The sequence below is a fragment of the Oryctolagus cuniculus genome, chromosome 6, assembly GCF_051225735.1.
Source record: "Oryctolagus cuniculus isolate XC-2025 breed Fujian yellow rabbit chromosome 6, ASM5122573v1, whole genome shotgun sequence".
Lineage (NCBI taxonomy): Eukaryota > Metazoa > Chordata > Mammalia > Lagomorpha > Leporidae > Oryctolagus > Oryctolagus cuniculus.
Window position 1 is genome coordinate 18,834,130 of NC_142872.1, and position 15,405 is coordinate 18,849,534.

The window sequence follows — 15,405 nt, forward strand, 5'->3', positions numbered from 1 at the left end:
TGCCAGGATTGGAGGCTGCTGGCGCAGCACCCTCCAGCCCCGATGCACGGATGAGGGCATGAACACATGTGGCTGGGAGCCCAGGAGATCTGGAAACAAGAATGTGACTGGCTCTGAAGTGAGTGCAGTCACAGACAGAGTTCACGCAGAGTATTTGAAGTCATCATTCCTAACAATCGGTCCGGGACTGGGTGGCCCTCTTCTCTCTGCCACCTGCCTTCACGTTCTCCTCCCTTGCACATGACCCCAGGTGTCCGCACACATACAGTTGGTGGAAGTGGGACTTGTCATGCCGCTGGGACAAAGACATGCTCTGACTGTATTGTGCATTTTAAACATGGTGATTGAATTTCCCCCCTCAGTGTTTCCTATCTCCTTTCCCCTCTCTTGTTTCCATTAATGTCAAGAAGTGAAACAGCATTATTTACGAGGTGGCTAAACAATAAACCAACTGCCTGTGGTTGGCCTCGTTAACAGGGCCTCTCCAGGCAAGGGGCCTTGTGTCAAAGGTTGCATCCATGGGTGTCGGATTCTCTAGCTCCAGAGACAGCAGCAGTGACGAGGAGGGGAGGGAGCACACAGGCCGACGGCTGACTCACCTTGGCAGGCGCCAGTGCGGATGTTGGGGATGAAGCCCCTGCGGCAGGGCTGAGGCTGGGCCGGGCACATCTCACAGGGATGGCCCCAGGCCCGCCCGATGGTGGCACAGCACAGCGTCTTGGTGCAGACGATGCCTGTCAGCTGCCCTTGGCACATCTGGTTGTTGACCTGAGTGAAACACGGGCCCGTCCTGTAATCTGGAACGTGAGAGAAAGGAAGACAGGTTTTACGATCACGCACCAATCCCATACCAGTGCCTCCAAACGCATAAAACAGAGACCGCTTCTCTTCACCAAAGACCCTGAAGATAAAAACCCAGGGAGTTTCATTTTGAAAGTTCATAATCTTCCGATTGTGAGAAGTATGATGAGAGAAATCAATGCCTGCTACACTAGACGTTTAAAGGGGCGGCTCATGGGCTGTATCTGGTGCACAGATGTGTTCTCTTGGCCCGAATAATGTTTCTCAGGAATTTAAATTAGTAGCCAACACTGTAAAATTGGGAAATTTCACATGAAATTTTTATTTCTGGCTTTTCTTTAAAAATGGAAGTTCTGGCCCCATGAGGTGTGCCACACCGCCCAGAGGGTGGAACGAAGTATGTTGCTCCCCAGGGACACCACACTGCAGCCACTGCTACTCCCCTCCACCTTAGCTCCCTGATAAGCCTCAGGTAGACCTGAAAGGCACCTGCTCTTTACTGAGCTAAGGTTTCCTGTTCTCATGAGGATGAGCAGGACATAGAATCAGAAAATGAGAATGAACCAACACAGAGAGACTTCTTCCCCTTCACAGACACATTAGGGCCGTCTAAATTGCCTATCACCATTTAGCTCTAACAATCTGAGTTCTGTTTCTGTGTCAGTCTTCCTTGTTTCCTGGTCAGCTCAGTCAGCACTAAGGCAGCCCAGCATCACGGATTCTGTACAAGTCAATCACTAGGATGTGATCTCTGTTCTCTAGCAGGCGGCAGTACCACCACGCATCTCTGCTAAACCTTAGCAAACATTTGTCATGTGTGATACACAAATATTAAGGACAATCCATTTAGCCCCTGCATCTCTAAGTCTGGTCCATGGACCAGTTACATCTGCATCACTTGGAGCTGGACCAGTTACATCTGCATCACTTGGAGCTGGTTAGAATTCAGACTCAGGACCTAGCCCAGCGCCACTGACACAGATTTCACCTCATTAACAAAACATTCAGGAGATTCAGGTGCATCTTAGAAGTTTACAGAGGACTGCTACACACTGCTGACAGTGTAAAGCGGGGTATTTCTACTCTATCCTGCTTTTGGCCGTAATTTACTTCAGGGAACTTTTGGATGACTGCTAAACATTCTTATAAACAGAACTACATCATGAACTAAACCATTTTCATTTTGAGTTTTGATGTTACTGCTGCTTTGAGAGACACAGGAGATCAGAGAATGGTCAGTTTCCCGAGGACTGAAGAATTCAGTAATCCATATTTGCTCTAGAAATACATAAGAAAGTCGCTCATTTTTTTCATTTCATAGATACTATGTGCATAGAGTTTACTAACTTTGGGAATATGAGGTGTCACTCAAGCTTGTCTGCTGAGCCCTAATACAAATGGTATCACTCCCATCAGGAGGAAAACAGAAGAGGTTTGATCGAGTTTTGTGAGAACACGGCAATTTCACACTCAAAACGGGAAGAGTCAGTGCTAGTGTGATTTTGATGAAAAAGTGTTACAGGGAAAAAAGCAAACTGAGATATTAAATATAAAACATTCAAAATGCTGAGCTGAATGCTACAGTATGACAAAAACACTACTTCAAACAAAACTTCTGTTTCTAATGTGAAAACCCAGGCCTTTTCATAAGGACAAAGACAACATTTTGTACATTCAATATATAGAAAGGAAATCTAGAACAGGTAACTCTTTTGGCAAGCTGGTTTAACGTTCTGTTACTCTGCAGCTGAACTTCAACAAAAATAGCTCATTTTAATCCCCTACATAAGAACAGCAGATGTGCTGGCTGCAAATCACATTTTTGTAAAAGACAATCTTTAGAGTATGTGGCGATGTGTCAACCTTATAAATAAGCACACTTCCTATATCACAAATTGCCAGGCCATAAATTATTCAAATCTACTCCTATTGTCCTTCAGTCAGGACATATTTTGCCATTTAAGATAAATATTTGACCCTCAATTACAAATTATATCAAGTTCTGAACATGTGAGAAGTAGTCTAAGCTTTACAAAAATATATTTATTTTTAAAGTCATACTGAGTACCTATGCTTACATTCTGTACACTTTCGGGATTGCCAGAGAGAAGTCACTGGCCTCCCCGACACACCATGTATAACAAAACCACCTTGTCAGTGCATTCAATCTTCCGACTATAACGCCTTCTCACAGCTGCATCCTCTTAGCATGGTCTCCGTAGAGAAGACGAGGATCTGGACAAGGACAGCCGTTTGTCCCCTCAGTTGACCTTTATGTTGAAGGCGCTTGGCAAGGTGACACTACACTGCTCCTCCCAGGAACACAGCTCACCATTTTATTTCTTTTGCTTACATTCTCCTGCTTCCCAACTGTGCTGAATCTTACAGGAGGTTATCTGCACTCTGTTGGCAACTAACTACTTTAAAACTTAAGCTTATACTCTTTACCTTCTCTTTCAAGAATTACTAGGCCAGTGCCGCAGCTCAACAGGCTAATCCTCTGCCTTGAGGCGCCGGCACACCGGGTTCTAGTCCCAGTCGGGGCACCGGATTCTGTCCTGGTTGCCCCTCTTCCAGGCCAGCTCTCTGCTGTGGCCCGGGAGTGTAGTGGAGGATGGCCCAAGTGCTTGGGCCCTGCACCTCATGGGAGACCAGGATAAGCATCTGGCTCCTGGCTCCTGCCTTTGGATCAGCATGGTGCGCCAACTGTGGTGGCCATTGGAGGGTGAACCAACGGCAAAGGAAGACCTTTCTCTCTGTCTCTCTCTCTCACTGTCCACTCTGCCTGTAAAAAAAAAAAAAATTACTAACAAATTAAATAAGAACAAACACTAGACACTGAATAGGAATTCAGGTTTTCTCATGAGATGAAAGCACCTGTCACCACCTCTATTTGCAGTTTAGTCAAGCACAAGAGTCCTGAAAAGACCTTGATTGATTGTTACTGGTCATGTGTTGTCTTTATAAAGGTTTCACCATGAGGAAAACAGTACTGTACACACTTGCACCCTTCATTCTCAAGGGTAGGCTTGCAGTGTGTGAGCAAAGTATGAAAAGAGAGATCTACTGGAAATATAGATCTTGTTTAAAGTGAATCTGTGAAACACACACCATGTTCTAATTTCTAAGTGCAAAGTATCACATTCACTTGTTTTATATTATTTCACTTTTTATTTACATTAACAACTGGTGTAATTAGCTAGCGCATCCAAAACTTTGCCTGCTGTTTTTTTTTTTTCTTTAAATAATTGTATTTAGGAAGAATCTATGTGCCATGATGCACCCATCTGGAGTGTACAGTTCACTGATCTTTTAGAGAACTGGCAGAACTGTGTAAGCATCACCAGAATCCAACTTCAAAACATTCTTGTCACCCACAAAGATTCCTTGTGCCCATATCCAGTCCCAATCTCAGTCTACCTTCAGTCCAGTTTCTTAGAAAATGTATTCACTTTTTCTGGACAATTCATATAAATGCAATCATATAATTTGGCAGATGGAATGTGAGACCTGAATGAATGTGGAGAACTCTTCTTCTGATGAAAGAAAACCACTTCTTTGGTAACCCAAGGGAAGAAGGACAAGATGTACAGAGGCAAGAAAGTTTACAAAAAAAATGGAAAAAGAGCAATATTCTCTCTGACACCTTCTATTTTCTCAGCAAGACAGGGGGAGGGGCTACATGTGTTACGTAGGAGTCTCTTAGGTCAGATCTTTACGCTGAGAAGGCAATGCAGATAGCAGAAGAGGACACTGAGTTGGTTCTCAATTGACATGCAACATGCAGTGTTTTTGTATACAGGATGAACAGATGAATTTGTAATAGGACCAATCAATCTGTTTTCTGGCTTTTTCCATAAGTTCTAGGCAGCTGAGCTTACTTAGAGATTACAATTCACCCAGGGTTTAGGTTTTATTGGTTAGATGTGAAAAAATATATAGAATGCAAAGGGAGTTGGGGTAACATTGGCATATTCTGGGATTATCAACTATATTCTGGACAAGATGGCAAGTGAGAAAAAGAAAGGACTTAGGAAGAGGAACAATGCAGTGAGATCAAAGGACCCAAGTGCCCCCATGAAGCCCTACTTAAAATGAGAAAATAATCATGGCGACAGCAATGCATCCGCGTCCATAGGGTTGTAACACCATCTATGTTACTGTCAACCAAACGCAGTTAGGGTACATGGCTGCAAAGACTGTGCACTGCATAATTTAGGGACGTTTCCCACATATACTGTAATGTAAATATCATTCTCTGGATTTGCACAAGGGGACAGCCCTGTCAGAGACACTACGTGGTGCAACTGCCCAAACAACGCCCTAAGTCATCGTTTACCTCTGTAGTAGGGACAACTGACTAGTTCCAGAAAGTATGTGAAAGAATAGGAGGTTATCCATGACCTTTCTACTCACTCTAGGAGGAATTTTTATTCTTTTTTTTTTTAAAGATTTTTATTTATTTATTTGAAAGTCAGAGTTACAGAGAGAGAGAGAGAGAGAGAGAGGCAACTTTACCCGCTACACCACAGCGCTGGTCCCGGAGGAATTTTCATTCTTAAGAACTAGGGAAATGCAATGTGCAAAGCTATCACCTCATGTGGGTGCTGTAAACATAAATACATACAGCACCTTGAGTCTCAGGATCCTGGCTATGTGACCTTCTCCTCTGACTCACACAGTTTAGGACAGCAATTACAGATGGGGTTATACGTATCTAATGAATAGCTATAATTAAGAATCTAGTGAGTGTACCAGCTGAGGTCTCTGACCACAAACACAAGCAGAGCATGCAGTGAAGGCAGTCCCCAGTACTACATGGGATAAGCGTTTCCTTAGCTGACATAATATTTGGACCGGTTGTCTGCATCTTCAGACTACATGCTGGGTCTCAATCTTCAGGGTTAAACAAACTCAGAAAACTGGCATGGTAGTTGTCTTCCTTGAATAATAAAAGTCATCCAACCTCAGAGATTTTAGAATTAAGTACAGAAATGTTTCAGAGAATCAAGGCCAATACATTAGTGTTTTTACTCTAAGCAATCAGTGCAAACATTGTGCTTCCCAGCATCTGGTCCACTTCATGGAACTGCCTTTAAGCCATGATTAAAGTAATAGTTAAGTAACTTATTTAGACTTGTGAATTTTAAGTTAATATGTCTCTATGGCTTATATACAAATTGGATCATTTAAACAAACTTCAGGTTTTTATAAATTCATTAACTTGAGTACTTCTACTTGTAGTTTTAAATTTACTGGCTCTTAAGAATTATTGAGTACTTGCAAAGGTTTCTCAGATATGTAAGTGAAGTACTTAAGAAAGATGAATTAAATATATAAAACAGCTCAAAAGGAATGAAGGTATTTCATGAACTAAGTATGAAAATAAAGCCAAATACTACTTAAAGGCTCTTAATATGACTACTAAAATCTGCTAGATTTCAGGCACTTACAGAGCTTCTTCTACACCCCTGTTCCCAGAGCACTATTTGCCTTCACCAAAAGGTTTAAGAACCTCCATGATCTTAGATGAATGGAATGGAATATCAAGTGCTAGAGAGGAGGGAAACTTTTACATGCTACAATGTAGACTAACCTTCTGAGCACTAGGCTGAATGCAGTGAGCCAGTCACAATGGGAAAAACACTGTGTGATCCCACTTACACACAGTACCCAGAGCAGGGGCTAGGGAAGAGGAGAATGAGATTTGAGAGCTCAATGAGTCAGAGTATCTCAGTTCTACAAAATAAGAGGGGCTCTGTACAAGCATGATAGTGATGGTTACACTGCACGGTGCTGTATTTTATGCTCCTCAGCTTAAAAATGCTTAAAGTGGCAAAGTATTGTACAGCATAGTTTTAAAAATGAGCATTTAAAAAGTTCAAGGGGTAAGTAAGGTTTTGAAGTTATATGTAAATGATGCAAGCCTGAATTTTTTTTAGTAAATATAAATTTTCAAAGTACAGTTAATGGATTACAATGGCTTCCCCCCCATAATTTCCCTCCCACTCACACCCCTCCCATCTCCTGCTCCCTCTCCCATTCCATTCACATCAAGATTCATTTTCAATTATCTCTATATACAGAAGATCAATTCAGTATATATTAAGTAAAGATTTCATCAATTTGCATCCACACAGAAACACAAAGTGTAAAATACTGTTTCAGTACTAGTTATAGCATTACTTCACATTGGACAACACATTAAGGACAGATCCCACATGAGAAGTAAGTACACAGTGACTCCTGTTGTTGACTTAACAATTTGACACTCTTGTTTATGGCGTCAGTAATCTCCCTAGGCTCTAGTCATGAGTTGCCAAGGTTATGGAAGCCTTTTGAGTTTGCCGACTTCGATCTTATTCCAACAGGGTCATAGTCAAAGTGGAAGTTCTCTCCTCCCTTCAGAGAAAGGTACCTCCTTTTTTTTTTTTTTTTTTTTTTTTTTTTTTGACAGGCAGAGTGGACAGTGAGAGAGAGAGAGAGACAGAGGGAAAGGTCTTCCTTTGCCGTTGGTTCACCCTCCAATGGCTGCCGCGGCCGGCGCACTGCGGCCGGCGCACCGTGCTGATCCGATGGCAGGAGCCAGGAGCCAGGTGCTTTTCCTGGTCTCCCATGGGGTGCAGGGCCCAAGCACTTGGGCCATCCTCCACTGCACTCCCGGGCCACAGCAGAGAGCTGGCCTGGAAGAGGGGCAACCGGGACAGAATCCGGTGCCCTGACAGGGACTAGAACCCAGTGTGCCGGCACTGCTAGGCGGAGGATTAGCCTAGTGAGCCGCGGCGCCGGCCCGGTACCTCCTTTTTTGATGGCCCCATTCTTTCCACTGGGATCTCACTCGCAGAGATCTTCCATTTAGGTCTTCCTTTTTTTTTTTTTTTTCCCCAGGGTGTCTTGGTTTTCCATGCCTAAAATACTCTCATGGGCTCTTTAGCCATATCCGAATGCCTTAATGGCTGATTCTGAGGCCAGAGTGCTATTTAGGATATCTGCCATTCTATGAGTTTACTGTGTATCCCGCTTCCCATGATGGATTGTTCTCTCCCTTTTTGATTCTATCAGCTAGTATTAGCAGACACTGGACTTGTTTGTGTGATCCCTTTGACTCTTAGACCTATCAGTGTGATCAATTGTGAACTGAAATTGATCACTTGAACTAGTGAGATGGCATTGGTACATGCCACCTTGATGGGATTGTATTGGGAATTTTTAACACTGAAATTGTGTTTCTTAAATGTGAAGTCAGCAGGCAGGCCCTAAACAAGGACATGCAACATGGGGCCACTCCCTTGTGACACCCCCCTTTTCTTTTCTTTTCTTTTTTTTTTTTTTTGACAGGCAGAGTTAGACAGTGAGAGAGAGAGAGACAGAGAGAAAGGTCTTCCTTTTTCCATTGGTTCACCCCCAAAGTGGTCACTACAGCTGGTTCTGTTGCAGCCAGCGCACTGCGCTGATCCGAAGCCAGGAGCCAGGTGCTTCCTCCTGGTCTCCCATGCGGGTGCAGGGCCCAGGGACCTGGGCCATCCTCCACTGCACTCCCGGGCCACAGCAGACAGCTGGACTGGAAGAGGAGCAACCGGGACAGAATCCAGCGCCCCAACTGGGACTAGAACCCGGGGTGCCGGCGCTGTAGCTGGAGTAGCCTAGTGAGCCGCGGCACCAGCCTAAACACCCCCCTTTGCACCTGCTCACAAGGCACCCAGGGTTGCAGGGCCCTCCAGGACACACCTGTGGGCCACATACCTGGGTAAGTGTTGCTGTCAGCTGAATTCTTAGCATCAGGACTGCTGAGTCCAGGGTCCAATTTAAAAAATACTGAAGAAAGGTGGCAGCAACAAAGGGCGTCTGTTTCCTCACAGTCTCTCCAGCAGCGAACGGAAGAAAATGGCTTAATTTTTATCCACTTAATGGGTGGAAAACGATGCCCTACTATTTTTTTCAATTATGACAGCAACATGCCGTCCCCTTTTCTTTTTAAAGGAAGAAAATTAACCATGTGGTAGGTACTTTGTAGTGCCCCTTTCCATAAACCAGATCTTTCTGTGCCAAGTACTGAAATAATACTTCTTCCATTTTTACAAATGAAGAAATTAAAGATCTGAGACTAAGAAATAAGTAGAGAATCAAAGGGCCAGATGATAGTGAGCCGCGATCCATTTCACTGCCTTTTCCTGCACCATGCATACACAGTGCTCTGACAACCCAGCACACTGGTTATCTGCCCTCTCAACCTTTGGTAACTTTGCCCTCTCCTAGCAGAACAAAGCCCATTCCCATTTTAATGAGCACTGTGTGGACCCCACAGACACCTCCTGCTACCTGCAAGTGTAATATTATAACTCCTAATCAGCAAGCCCTGTTTTGTTTTTGTTCTGGTTTCTTCCAAGGATGAGTCTCGATCTAGTCAAGTCACATCAGGGAGAAGTGACTTCTCTGTGCTTTGGGAGAAATATCAAGGATTTTTGCTTCTGCAAGTAGCTGAGTAATGACTTTAATTACCACAGTTGCACTGCATTTTATTTCCAACATAAGGCCATTATTTAATACTTCAGAGGAATGTGGACTTGGCAAAGCAGACCTGCTTTCACCTCTCCTACACTCTTGCAGAGTACAGGGCTACTGCTGACATCAAAGGGCACCATAAGAATGAAGAGGCAGGAATGATAATGAGGCGCTGGCCAATGATGCAAACGAAATCGCTATCTTTGATGTCACGTTTCATAAGGATGAAGGCCGTCAAAGATGTGGTCCTCAAATACGTGGCCAATGGACTTTTACGGCTCTCCCGGGAGCAAAGCCAATTAATTTGCTTCAAGGACAACAGAAAATGCTAAGGATTAAAAACTAGGGGGTTACTTAAGCAGAAGGATACTTCCCACTTTTGAAGAAGAAAGTTAGAGATGAAAATATTTTGACATGTGTCAATAAGGGGGACGGAGATATAAATAATTAACACCAAAGATGGATCACATGCTAATTAAATTAACAAAGTGTCAAATTTTATGGCATACAAAAAAAAAAAAACCTCTAATATAGCTAGGTAGACAGGACTGTATTTTGGGGAAAAGCGGCACATGCTCACAAAACATCAATCCATTATGAACAAAGTCATAAACAGAGTCAATGGAAACAAAGAGCTAGAATAAATCTTATGTGAGTATGTCCCTTGATCCAAAGACCACAAGGTCATGAGACTGATTATGGTGGCTACAAATACATTGTCACCCACAACTGACTGACAGAGCCTTCTCATAATAGATCTGGGGTACTATTTCCTTACTAAATGATGCCCAAATCAATACATCTTGAGTGATGTGGGTGTCCAAACACATCACACAGATTTAATCAAACCTAACAAAACACCCTCCCCTAGGAAACTGATGAACTACAGGACAGGAAGACAAAACTACCCCTTCAGGATTCTGTCCTGACACAGGACTTCTGGGATAACATTTTGCTAGATGGGCTGAGATTCTCAGACAGCAAACACCAGGTGAGTCACTATTGGGTTTTTCACTACTTGGGGGTTTTAGGGAAATGCTGAAATGCAAAAAGGAAGACCCTTTGGTCCCATGGCCTTCTATGGGAACACAGGAGATTCTATGAATGGATTCATTTGAATTGAAAAGAAGGAGGCTCTGCACCTGCTAGCTGAAGCATGAAGCAGTGGATGACCAACTGATAGTGCTGGCACTGGTGGCCTACACACTGGTACCGCAGATCATCCTGCCTGGTGACTGGAGTCTCATACCTGCTCTTTATGAGGCAGCTGCGGGAGAGGCTCAAGAACAAAGCGATTCCCCAGCAACAGACAAGCAGCAAAGTCACGGTACTGCCACTCCAGCTCAGCAAAACACAAACATCCATATCTTAACCTGCAAATGTGTCACAGCCAGGTAAGTCCATATAATCTGACAAGTATGGGTGGCAAAGAGATCTGTGTCATGAATAAAGAAAAACTAAAAGAATAAACGCTTCTATGGGTTCAGGAAAGTAAATCATTGAAATATTTACAGTCAACAGAGCAACAGAGACAGGAATGGCCACTGCTTCAAACTGTTCAAGTTGGTTGTCTGGAAGATCAGACAGATTCACAGTAAAACTTCTAAAGGAAGTATATAAATAAAGGTGATACTTACAGAGTCTAGAGACTGAATATGAATAATATGCATTCCAGAATAAGGGATAAAAAAAACCAGAAACAAATACATAGGAAAGTAATCAAAATTTTCCCAAGTTCAAATCAAAAAATGGCTTTAGGACTGGCCTTGTGGCATAGAAGGCATCTCATATGGGTGCTGGATTAAGATTGGGCTGTTCCACTTCAGATCCAGCTCCATGCTGATGTGCTTGGGAAAGCAAAGGAAGATGGCCCAACTCCTTGAGCCCCTGCACCCACATGGGCTCCTGGCTTCTGCCTGGCCCAGTCCCAGCTGTTACAGTCATTTGGGGAAAGAACCAGAGGATCGAAGTTTTCTCTCTGCGTGTCTCTCCTCCTCTCTCTGTAACGGTCCCTTTCAGATTTTTTTTTAAGACAGATTTATAACTTCAGATTAAAACAGCTTACGGTGTCCTGGGCAAAATAATAATAATAAAAAGACACATGCCAGGGAAGAGCCTAATGAAATCTATGAATCTCTGAACTCTAAGACTAAAAGTCTGTCCACTTCCAGAGAGAAAGAAGAGACTCCCTACAGAGATTAAATTAATCAAAATTACTCACTTTTGCAGTATGTAAAGGTAACATACAGTGAAACAACACTTAAATTGAGAATTGATCCATTTTGGAAGTGGGTATTTGGCTTGCTGGTTAAGGTATCCATGTACCATATCCTAGGGCCTGGGTTTAAGTCCCAACTCCAGCTCCTGACCCCAGTTTTCAGATAACACAGATCCCACCTTAAGAGGGGAGGCAGTGCTGTCGACTCAAGTGCCTGTCATCCACAGGGGAGAACAGCACTGAGGTCCCAGCTCCCAGTCATCCCTTGGGGAATGAACCCCAAGTAGGTGGGTTTCTCTCTGACTCTATCTTCCTACTTCCCAAATAAATAAATACATTTTTGAAAAATTTATGAATTTTGAGAAAGGAATCAGAATTCATATAATAGGATAAGCTTAATACTAGACTGAAATAGTAATGTCAAGAATTAGGAGCTGTAGGAGGTATTTATCAAAAGGATCTGAAAATAAACTACTCCTATGAGCTCAGTTTGAAATCTGGAGAAGTACAATGTCCTGGGATGAGAGAAACATACTTAACTTAGATACTGTACAAAGTCATAAGAGAGCAACAGAGGTTTTGACATAATGGTGAAGGAAACTATTAGCTTAACAAGGAACAACAGTTTTATTAATCAAGGAAGAAGAGCAGTGGAAGCAGATGAGTAAAATATTTAACTTTATTAAACCAAAAATGATAATGGAGTAAAAAGAGAAAAACCACAAAAGACAATGACTCACATAAGATGGTAAGTATGAGATCAAATATACAGGAATCATAAGAAACAAGAATAAACAGTTATAGCCAAACAAATGAAACATTAATAAAGCTGATTAATATAATAAAATTCAGTTTGACTACGTGAAAATTAGATGGCAAAGAATGGAAAGGAAATACAAGGGCAAAAAAAAAAAAAAAGTCTGGGAAAACACAATGAAACAGAGCAGAAGTAGTAACAATATCAGAATGGAATTTAAAGACCAAAACATCAACTGAATCAAAACCAAATATTGCGTGAAGTTGAAAATTAAAATTCATTAGAGGATATAATATTTGCACACTAAAATTACAGTGAAATACAAGTAGCAAAAACTTAGAAGAAAGCTTTTCTTTTTTCAAATTTGACAAAGTCAGTAGACAAGTAAGTGAGCAATAAAAAACTTGCCTTAATAGATGGATTTGCAATTTTACACTACTGAAACGGAGAATGTAAATTCTTCTCTTTCCAAGGAGCACTTATTAAGGGAACCAAAAAAACATAATAAGCATTCCATTATTTAATGAGGTTGATTGAACTGATCCCTGAGATTTCTAGCTGAATATTTTCTTCTACAGAGAAAAGGCAAATGTTTCTGTCTTTATATCGATGGCCTTTAAATAATATGGTTGATGATTTAGTACAAGATTTAAACAAAAAGGGGAGGGAATTAAATACTTTTTTAACTACAGAATTTGTCTCTGTCATGAAATTGACTACTGTAGAGGAAGAAATTTTAGCAGTTAGAACACTGCACTACAGTGTGGTCTGCTGTCGTGTATAGACAGCTGTGTGGCCCAGAACGGTAGCCACTAGCCACATGTGGCTTTCTATACTTCAACTTCAAATTACATAAAACACACATTTGGTTTCTAGGACCATTAGCCACATGTCAAGTGCTCAGGAGCCGCATGTGGTTAGTGGCTACAGGACTGGGCAGCATAAAGACATCCCCATCGTCCCAGAAAGTTCTCTCCACGTGCACTGCAGTAGCTGCCTTCCAACGCCACAGAGAAACAGAGAATCAAGCGGCGTCTGGCATCGAGGCGCTTGTTCTTTAAGGAGCTATGTTTGAAACGAGGTGGAAACTGATGCAAACACAATAAAATCCAAAGACGTTTCGGAGTTGGTTGGTGCATAAAAAAAATTTCAAGTTTTGGAGATAAGAAACTATTGTAATGATGACTTCTCTTATTATTATAATATACAACTAGCCACTTTATTTATGCAGTGCTTTATCCATAATTTTGCTTACTCTGTAAAATATCCATACTTGGCCAACACAATAGCTTTCCTTAACAGATGATGATAATATAGGCTTAGAGAGGTTAAATAAAATTTCCCAGTCAAGATGAGGCCTGAGAGAGGCAGAAAGTGAAGGACAAGTGCATGTGACACCACAATCCACAGTCCTCACCCCACACTCTGCTATCTCCCATTTGCACTGTTTATCAAGCATAAGGGGGTGCTAGTGGCAAGTGGCTCTGGGATTGATCAGCTTACTTCAGCTCTTGTCCTGACGTGAAACACTCATTTCTTACACTTTGATTCCTTCCCTTATTATAAGGCTGTGCCCCCTTTTATTCAGTGGATAAATGATTCTGCTTTATGAAATGCTTCGCTGGCCACTTTGAGATGCCGCCAACGAAAGGCACTACATCCCAGCTTGCGGATGTCCACCTAGCTTGAGACTCTCCACTGCTTTCAGGGTGCAACCCCGTTAGCCAGGGTAATGTGCTTTCAGCAGGATGGCCCTCGTGCTGCAGCACAGCCCACTCCAGAGAGTAAAGAGCCTTAGCTTGTGTTCCCTCCCTGGGTGGGCCATGAAGAAGTGTGCTTCAAAGCTGAAAGAAGTGGCAGTGGTGGTGCCTGGAGACAGACAATGTTGGCAAAGGGCCGAGGAAGCCATACACCCTACCTATAGCAGGTAAACTCAGTAAGGGTCAAGAAAACTGGCAGTGTTTGACAGGTGTCAGGCTCTGCTGCTAGCTTCATAAAGGTAACCCAGCCAGTCCTAAACAAGGGCACAGAAAAAGGTCTTTAGAACTAAAAAGTACCATTTAAATTTCAATTTTTTCAACAGTAACTTTTACATAGGAAAGACCCTTAGAAATCATTTGATCTGATCATGTGATTAGCAGATGGAATAAGACAGGAGACCAGGAAGGCTGTCGCGAAGCCAAAAATTCACTACAACAGCTTGGTCTCCTGTCTTATTCCACAGCACTCAACATAAAAGGGGATGGGAACCCTGCAACCGGTGGAACCTGGGGTGTCAAGGGGTCTTCATGACGAGCACCTGCACAGCTGAGACCCAGAAATATTGTCTAACTCACTCTCTCCCAAAACGTGGTCAACAGAATACTAGCTCCACAGAATATTGTGTCAAAAAAAGGAATCTGTGGTCAAATATACTAGAAACATTAGAGCTGAACACACACAGGATTTTTTTTCTTGAAAGTACATGACTTCCAGGAGCCCTTAATGTAATCGTGTGTGTTATAAACTGCCAAGAGGAGGCTGGAGAAGGCAGCCTTCAAAATTTATTTGCTCATAAAATATTTTTATTCAATAGCATTCCTGAAGACTACTGTGGGATGAACCACTCTCTGGCAAACACTTCTATAACTTTATCAGCATATGGGTCCCTCGTCGTATTTTCAAACGTAAGTGCCTGAAACAGATTTAATGCCATGGTATCTTTTGTGCAACTGGCTTCCTCCAGATGATATCACTACTACCATAAATGTCATGGAAAACTTCAGAAGCGTGTGACATAATAACAACTCCAAGTTCCTTAGTAGTTGCCAAACTATTGCCTAAACTGCTAATAGTACTGGAAATATTTATAAGTGATCAATGCTCAGAGGCTTTTCCATGTTTCTTTGCATTGTTATTCTATAAACTGAGGGTGACATCTATTCTTCAAGGACCAAAAAGCTTATGTCCCATAATTGGCAATGGAAAGCAGATGGTCCCATATTCTTGTGCAGGGTTTTATCAGCACTGCAAAGGAACAGTGACATGCCTGTATACATATAGTTAAACTCTAACACTACTATAAATATATCATGCAAATTCATATTTCTAATCACCAAACAACATGTTGAAATAGATACTATTGGGC

The 15,405-nt window shown here is 42.3% G+C and overlaps 1 protein-coding gene across 2 annotated transcripts in view; it reads right to left on the reverse strand.

Annotated features, from left to right (window-relative positions):
• The window catches only part of FBN2 (fibrillin 2), a 236,114-nt gene that overhangs the window by 171,125 nt on the left and 49,584 nt on the right, over positions 1-15,405 (reverse strand). For both annotated transcript variants that reach the window (XR_016235341.1, XM_002710087.6), the window contains exon 6: positions 600-797. Coding sequence is in view for 1 of the 2 variants with exons in the window: in XM_002710087.6 (XP_002710133.2) it covers positions 600-797 (198 nt within the window). In the remaining variant the exon portion in view is untranslated. The remainder of the gene's footprint in view (positions 1-599; positions 798-15,405) is intronic.